Source organism: Tupaia chinensis, unplaced genomic scaffold, assembly GCF_000334495.1.
Source record: "Tupaia chinensis unplaced genomic scaffold, TupChi_1.0 Scaffold000238_1, whole genome shotgun sequence".
Lineage (NCBI taxonomy): Eukaryota > Metazoa > Chordata > Mammalia > Scandentia > Tupaiidae > Tupaia > Tupaia belangeri.
The window spans coordinates 7,587,699-7,595,953 of record NW_006159716.1 but is presented as its reverse complement, the minus strand read 5'-3'; the positions used below and the strand labels follow the sequence as shown (position 1 = coordinate 7,595,953).

Sequence of the window (8,255 nt, the reverse complement as noted above, 5' to 3'; positions counted from 1 at the left end):
GGCGTGTGTGCGTGCATGCCCAAGATCCTGAGAGGAGAATGGAGGAGAAGGGATTGCAGCGTGACCATCCCCTCTGGGGGGTGATTTCTCGCTTTCTGTCTCTCTCTGTCTGTCTGGCGAGCGCATGCGCCCTATAGCAAAAACCTCTCCCCCCCAAAAAAAAAAAATTTAAAAGTCTCAATTTTAATTTTCTAACAACATTGATATGTACCTGTTCATCCATCCATATCACATTAAAAAAATAAAACCTTGGAGTCTTCAGTGTTTTTTTTTTTTTGACAGATTTTTGCTATAGGATGTTTGCACTCACTAGAGAGAGAAAGGGAGAAATCATCCCCCAGAGGGGATTGCCACGCCTCAGTTCCCTCTCCTCTGTTCTCCTCTCAGGATTTTGGGCACTCACACATGTTCCCGGGATGAGTTTTAAGCTACCAGGTCTGGGACTTGACCACGGTCAACCACATGGGAGTCCAGCACCTTAACCACTATGCCACCTGCTGGTCCCCATCAGTGACTTTTAAGATTGTAGAACTTAGACCACAAGTTTGCGCATCGTTGGTGTAGCGGTAGCCTCACTCAGATGGGTGATTGGACCTGACGTCTACGGAGGCTCCGTTGAGCTCTTGTTTTCTCTGACTCCATCCAGGTCGGTGCCTCATGCCCGGCAGTGTGCGAGGTGCTCTGGTTGAAGGACAGGCTTTTGTCATTTGGGATACCCCCCAACATTCTGCCTCTGCTCCAGGGGTAGACAGCTTGAGAGTCTCCTTCATGTTTGCTTTTCTCAGCCTCAGCACTCGTGAGTCTTGTATCCATATGGTGTTGTACTCAGAGCTCCCAGGGGGCTGCTTCAACTCACAGTCATCTGGAGGATAGCCAGAGGGATTTAGGATTTTCTCTTTTCTACCCCTCAGGGATCGATGTTTCTTGGCAGGGACCCAAGCCCCTTCTTGCTCTACTCACTCAGAACCTTAATTTCTCCATCTATCCCCCAAACGCAGTCATATGTAGTTGTTATTATTATTTTCCTCTCCCTGTAGAGAAAGATGGTTATTGAAGATGAAACAGAGTTCTGTGGGGAAGAGCTGCTTCACAGTGTCTTACAGTGTAAGGTGAGTCCTTGCGGCTAGAGCCAGGCTTGCAAACCTTGCGTGCTGGGCTTTTGAGTTGGTCATGGGACGGCTGAAGTTAAGGTTTTTCCTGAGAGCAGATATGTACCTTAGTACGTATCTCCAAGATGTCAGTTTTTCCTAAGCCAGAGACAGAGAGACAAAGGTGGGGGGGAGGGGGAGAAAGCAACCCCCAGTGGCGTGCAGTCACACTGCAGGCCCTTCTCTGTTTCTCTACCTTGTTGAGATCGTGGACACACATGTACATGTATGGTCCCCAGAGTGTTCCTCAAGCTGCCAGGGCTGGGCTTCAAACTGTGCACTTGGCCATATGGGATCTAGCTCCCCTAACTACTAGCCCATAGGGCTGGCCTTCAAGTGTGCCTTAATATCAGGACTTTGGTCCCTTGGGAAGTTGCTGCTGGTGCAGAGAGGATAGACAGATTTGCCATGGGGATTAGCAGTGCCAAGAGGTGACTCCACATGTAGCAGCAGGTACCATTTTTTAAACGACTTACCGTGTACCAGGCACTTGCTTACTTTTTTTTTTTTTTTTTTCCTTTTTTTGCCATTTTACTGGTGAGGTAGTTGAGGTTAGAGTGATAGAGCAGCTTGTTTAGGATCACACAAGGAATTTCAGATTCGAGATGATGCAGGAGCCTAGCTCTTCAGAGGCCTGTGAGTCAGGTACTGCCAGATCCCTGTTCCTTCCCGGAGGGGCTAGGCTGCTGCTCACACTGGGGCTCTGATTCTGTCTGACAGAGTGTGTTCGACGTCCTGGATGGGGAAGAAATGCGGCGAGCTCGGACCCGAGCCAATCCCTACGAGATGATCCGAGGAGTCTTCTTCCTAAACAGGTTTGCTGGGCTCTCCCTCCCCTCTCCTGACATGCACTGCTCCCCCTGTTCTTTGAACCTCAGCTTTCCATGTGTCTGGCACTGAGCTGTACGTTTCTGTCTTGCTTTGTTGCAGGGCAGCGATGAAGATGGCTAACATGGATTTTGTGTTTGATCGCATGTTCACAAATCCACGGGACTCTTATGGGGTGAGAACAAGATTCTGCTTCTGCTTTCATGGTGCTAAGTGCTAAGTTATAAGCTTCAGTGGCTAAGAAATTGCCATCGGTTCAGTGCAAGGAGAGTTCCTGCGATGTGATAGAGATGTATTTTGCTTTGAGTTCTCAGGGTTCGACAGTGCTCCTGCAATTCTTGGAGTGTCCCAGTAAGCACTCGTCTCCAGGGATTCGGGCCTAGAGTCCCAGCCCCCACTCTGCAGATCCTGTTGCTTGCTCCAGGTGGACCTAGATAGGCTTGAGCAGTAGAGAAGGGACATTCCTGGCAGAATCAGCAGCTGAGGCATCCGTAGGACTAGTAACCGTGAGTTATGACCTGGGCTGCCCTCCTGCATTCACAGACACTAAGCCCCTGCTTTGTGCCACTTAGAACGAGAAACAAGTGTAATCCTTGTCCCACACTGCTTATATCAGGGTGTTTTCTGGTGGCTGTGAGAGCGAATTAGGGCACAGGGCTGGGATGTTCATAAAGTCTTCTTGTTGTCTGGAAGCTTTAGCCTTCCTCCTTCTGTCGTGGATGAGGACGATTAGAAGAGTGAATACAATGAGCTTACTTTTGCAGATTGAAACTTGTGATATCATCTGTTTCTGGTATGAGAGAAGAGTACTCTGGGAAATGTGGTTTGGGTGTGGAACAAAATATGGACATATCCGTGGACATTTTTAATGGTCTGTTTAAAATCAGTGTCATGTCTGAACATTTCCTCTGTTGGGGTGCCATGGAGAGAGGCAGCATGTTTGCAGCAGGAGCATCTCTCACGTTCACACCTTCTCTGGGCCTCAGCTGCCTCCTTCTGCAGTAAGCCCTGCTAACTTACTGGAGTTCTAGGGTAGAACCAAAAGGCTCATAAGATCTGTTCCAACTCTAAGATCTGTAATTATTTTTTTTGAATTTTATTTTATTTTAACTTTATTTATTTATTCATCCATTTTAATTTGACCAGAGAGGGACAGAGAGAGAAAGAAAGAGGGAAAGTGAGAAAGCAAGCTGCCGGATCTGAGACTCGAACCACGGTCAGCCATGTGGGAGTCCAGCACCCTTAACAACCATGCCACCTGCCGGCCCCAAGATCTGTAATTTCAGACTGGGCCACTTCCTCTCTCTGCCTTTCTGAACAAGCTTTATATGGGATTATAATTAGGAGGCTTTGGCCCTTCTCAAGAAGTGGAAGAGCAGAATGATTTTCTACTCCGCTACGTCTCATTTCTTTGAACACAGACCCTCCATAATGATAGAGAAAGAAAAAAATGGAAATTTCATTCTGGAATTCCCTTCAGGGTTTCAGAGCATTTTTATGCAGTCCTAGAAAGTTAGTTTTCTTTGACAGTGACGGAGCCAGGGGCCAGCTGTCCCCAGACGTTTTTCTGCTTCATTCACCCTCATTCCACTAGACCCCCTGATTATCTTCCAGCTAAAGAAGCTTATTTTCCACATTCTTTAATATTTCAGTTCCACCTACCTAACTCCATGCTGGTAAAACTGGCATGTAGACCCCTCCAGCCTTTACTCATTTTTCTCTCCCAGGTCTTCTTCCTCATTTTCCAGTACCAGCAGGCAACACAAAAGGGCTCTTGGAATTAGCATCTTGAGAGAATTAGGTTGATATAATGTTGATTTAATTTTCTGAGTTCCAAATGATTTCCTTTAAGCCCCTGCCTGGCACAGAAGCTCTGTCAAGCTGATGGGGAGTCACAGCATCAGTTTGGGCTTTTGAATGTAAACGCCTCCAGCAGCTGGTATCTGGTTATTGTCTTTTGCTGTCATGAAAATGAAGTAGGCACCAGGGTTGTACCATTCAGGTCGAGGGTAGAGATGTTAGTTACACAGAGAAAAGCAGCAGTGTTTGTAACGCTGCAGGCAGCTTCTTGACCTGAATTGATTGTTAGTGGCCATGGAGAATTGCCCTTTCAGAGATGTTTCTCTGCACTCCACTATAAAAAGTGATTTCTCTCCAACCCCTAGTGTTTCCTTCTCTCTTTTCATCTCTCTTTTCCCCTGAGGAACAGAGTGACAGCCAAGCCCAGCAGGCTTGGTATATTTTTTAGGCGAGCAGAGACACTAGAGGAGTCCCCAGCAAAGGTCGGAGTAGCTGAAGGCCCAGGCACATGCTCAGGATTGCCAGGGTCTTGGCGATCAGGCAAATTACACACTAAGAGCAGAACTTGAAGCTTCAGGGAGTGTGGAGAGGTTGGGAGGTGGGAAGTTGGGAAGACTGAGGTTTTTAAATAGTTCACTGGGTCTGAAGGTTGTGGTAAAAGGAGAGGAGGGACTTGGGGTGGGGAGAGAATTTGTAGACAGGAATTGGAAGAAATAAGAGTAGGAGGGGAGGGACCAGCAGATGGTGTGGTAGTTCAGGCTCTGGACTGTGACATGGTCAGCGTGGTTCGAGTCTTAGACCTGGCAGCTTGCTTTCTCATTTTTCCTTTCTCTCTGTTTCTCTCTCTCTCTGGTGAGCATGTGTGCCCTGTAACAAAATTTAAAAATAGAATAATAAATAAAATAATTTAAAAAAAAAAAAAGGTCAAGCAAAAAGAGTGGGAGGAGAATTTAGATCCTTGGGGTTTATGTGAATATACACTAGACTGTTACGTTGCATGAGGAATTTGCCTGAGGATGTTGTTGAGGTACGAAAAGCATTGTCCGCGAAGCATAACGGAAGACAAAAACTGAATATAGACTTCTAAACTTCAGTCCTATTTTAGATGAGATTAGACAGCATTGATTAGGTAGTTGGGAAAGTCATGAGGTATTTTTCTGTTTTTCTATGCAAAAATGCCTCATGACTTTCCCAGCAGCCCAGTACACTAGCCACCGAGTGTGGAGTACTCCACTTAGCCTTGGAGAGGAAAAGACGGAAAAGGACAAGATTTTGACCCCAAGGAAGTTGATCTACTTGTTGAATACGATACCATCTGACATTTACTACTTTACAGTTTAGAAAGGTCTTCGACATAGGATACTTTATTTAATTCTAGGACAGCCTTAAGAAATACCCACATGAATCCCAGTTTACAGGTGAGGAAGCTGGGGCTTAATGATATAAATTGCGTGCTTGCTCCTGACTACTCAGTCAGTAAGAGGAGCAGCGAGAGCCCCAGCAGGCCTTCGTGGGAAAGACCTGCCCACTGCCTGGGCGGCGTGCATCTTCATGTCACAGGATGAGATGTTAATGCCTTCTTTTCAGGGCTGAGAGACTTTCATTGATTTGTCCCTCCTCCTTCCCTGGACCAGTGGTCACCAGAAAGCCTGGCGCCTGGGGCTCAGGTGTGCCAGCGGTGAGGAGCATTGCTTTTCCTCTTCGCAGTGTGTGCAGGGCCTGAACTCCTGCCTTGTTGTAACTGAGCTGCATGGCAAGTGCTACACAGTGCTCTTGGTAAATGCCTTTAGGTCTCTCTTTGTGTGCAAATGAATGTAATCCAAAAATATGAGTAATAGAGGGCACAAGAACAAAGAATGCTGGGGTGGAGTAACGGGGAAGGGGTTAAGAACTGAGAAGTCCCAGCATGCCTGGGGGTGGGCTTGTCACAGGATGATGAAGTTTATGTTTTGCTGAAGGCACTTTCTTTAGAAACTTTTTCACAGTGCTAATAAAGCCAGGTAGTTATCAGCAGAGGCAAGGCTTTGGCCACCTAGAATTGACTGGGTAATGACATTAGTATTTTTCTGTTTCTCCTCCAGCCTTCCCATGCCTTCTAGCGGTAGAACTCTGGACAAGCACTCAGCCATGCCACATTGTAGAGAGGAAAGGCTGAGGTCTCTAGGCCCCTTTCCGCTGTGTGTTCCTCATGGTCCCAGGCCAGCCCTAGTCCTCTGCTGTCACCCATTTATGGAGCTAAGCTTCTGGTCTCCTGTGCACAGAGTCCATCCTCTTTGCTGTGGAGAATGGGTAGAGTACACCACCTAGGGCTGAGGTGTGGGTAAGAGCGTCTCTGACATTCATGTGAAGGGAACTGTAAACGCACAGCGGCGACCATGGGCTGGGGAGGAGAGAAAGTTTTTAGCGGGATCAAACATGTAATCAAATACAAATGCAAATGAGCACTGTAGTCGAGTTGATCATGAGATGGTGGGTGCTAGGAGAGTTGCCTGGAAGCTGCTGTTGCTGCGCAGCAGGGTCTCCTTCCCCCTTGTTAGCTCCCACCGTGCACGGCCCCTGATGCACACAGGGCAAAGGCAGGAGAAGGAGGGGAGGAATGCAAAAAAGGAGGAAGACCAAATGAAATGCGGGGCCTTTGATTGGATCCTGGAACAGAAAAAGGATGCTAGTAAAATCTGAAAAGTCTAAAAGTCTGGAGTTTAATTAACAGCAGTGTACCCAATCTCGGGTTCTTAGTTTTGCCAAGTATCCCATGGTTATGTAAGGTATTAACAAATGGGAGCCTGGGTAGGGGGTACAGAAACTCTGTCCTACCTTGGTAACTCTTCTGTAAATCTAAAATTATTCCAGAATAAAAATGAACTGGAAGACAGAGAGCCAGGGAGGAAGGGGGGAAAGGCAGGCAGAGGCTGTAGCCTGGGAAGCAGGTTCTCGAGGCTGTGAGCGGGTGTTGGTAGAGAGCCACCTCGGGCTGAGCAGGAAGGCCGAAGTCCAGCAGTCTGGCTGGTGATGCTGGTTAGCTTCCTTGCAGACAGGCTGTGAGCAGCCGCCTGTGACTTGGTGCCTCTCTGTCCTCTCTGATGTGGCGCGTGTAAAACAATGACTGTTCAATGACTTGTGAGAGGCAAGATAGGGTAAAGAAAAGACTGAAATAAAAATGCACGCCTCAAAACCATGGAGATGTTTTGATTAGGAGTTTGAGCTAGGTCTGGGGGCATAAAAGGCGTTTGGAGTATTTTAAGAGCTGGGCCACTTCAAAGGGCAGTGATCACAGAGGGCGCGTCCCCTGGGTGTGGCCCTGGCCGCAGCTCTGGACTGTGCTTGCGCGAAGGCTTATTTTACTGCCCTCGGGTTGCGGCTGGCTTCTGTGCTGATACCTGGTCTTGGTGTTTCAGCCAGGATTGAATGAAACACTCTAGTAGTGAAAGGAAAAGGTAGTTTAAGTAGAAGCGAAAGTACACTCCTGAGAGGTAGGAGCGGGCCTGAACAGACAGACAAAGAACAGCTTAAAAGGCCCTGGCTGTTACGTTCTACGAGTTTTAGGATTTTTAAAAAATTAATTAGTTACTATTTGTTTTGCATTTAATCATTGTGTATCACTGCAGTGTACCAAATAAGTTTTCCCGTCATGAATGCACTGTACTGGTTTAGTCAAAGATATTACCATACATATTATCATCAACTGGTAATTTTCCCTTTTTATGTCCTTTAAATGTTTTGCTTCTTTCTTTTTCCCCTTGATTACCTTCCGCTCACTCTCCCCCATTTCTCACCCTCCTCCCACACTGTCTCTAGTATCCACAGTTGCTCTCTGTGCCTTTATTCCTTCCAGTCTTTCAGTTCCTGTCACAGAGCGCAGACATTTGGTATGTAAATAGAGTGGGAGATATATAATTTTTTAATCCAGAGGACCAGCAGGTAGCGTAATGGCTGTCACTAGACTCCCATGTAGTCGACTGTGGTTCAAGTCCCGGATGCGGTGGCTTAAACTCACGCCAGGTGCGTGTGCGTGCGTGCCCAAGATCCCAAGAGGAAAATGGAGGAGAAGGGATTGCAGCGTGGCCAACCCCCTGGGGTGGGGTGATTTCTTGCTTTCTGTCTCTCTATGTCTCTCTGTCTTTCTGGTGAGCATATTCACCCTATAGCAAAAAAAAAAAGTCCAAAATTTTTTTAATCCAGGTTGTGTTTGTTGACCATTGGTGAGGCTACTGATTTCCTCATTTCATTGGCTCTATCAGATGTGGCTGAGCCCACTCATTTATCTCATTGGCTGTGTCAAATGTGGCTTAATCAGCTAACTTCCCCACTACCTTCCTGCTTATATTACCTTAGGCAGGGATTCTACCTTAGTAAGTTTTTCTTTTTATTTAAATTAAGAATTATTTTATTTTATTTTATTTTATTTATTATTATTATCTTTTAAATTTGCTTGCAGTCGTGTATGCTCACGGGGGGGGGGGGGGAAGGGGAGGGGAGAAA

The 8,255-nt window shown here is 46.8% G+C and overlaps 1 protein-coding gene across 1 annotated transcript in view; it reads left to right on the top strand.

Moving 5' to 3' along the window:
• The window catches only part of CMTR1 (cap methyltransferase 1), a 51,992-nt gene that overhangs the window by 21,740 nt on the left and 21,997 nt on the right, over window positions 1-8,255 (top strand). The window contains 3 exon segments of the mRNA XM_006148624.3: window positions 1,038-1,109; window positions 1,869-1,963; window positions 2,079-2,151. Coding sequence (XP_006148686.2) covers window positions 1,038-1,109; window positions 1,869-1,963; window positions 2,079-2,151 — 240 coding nt within the window.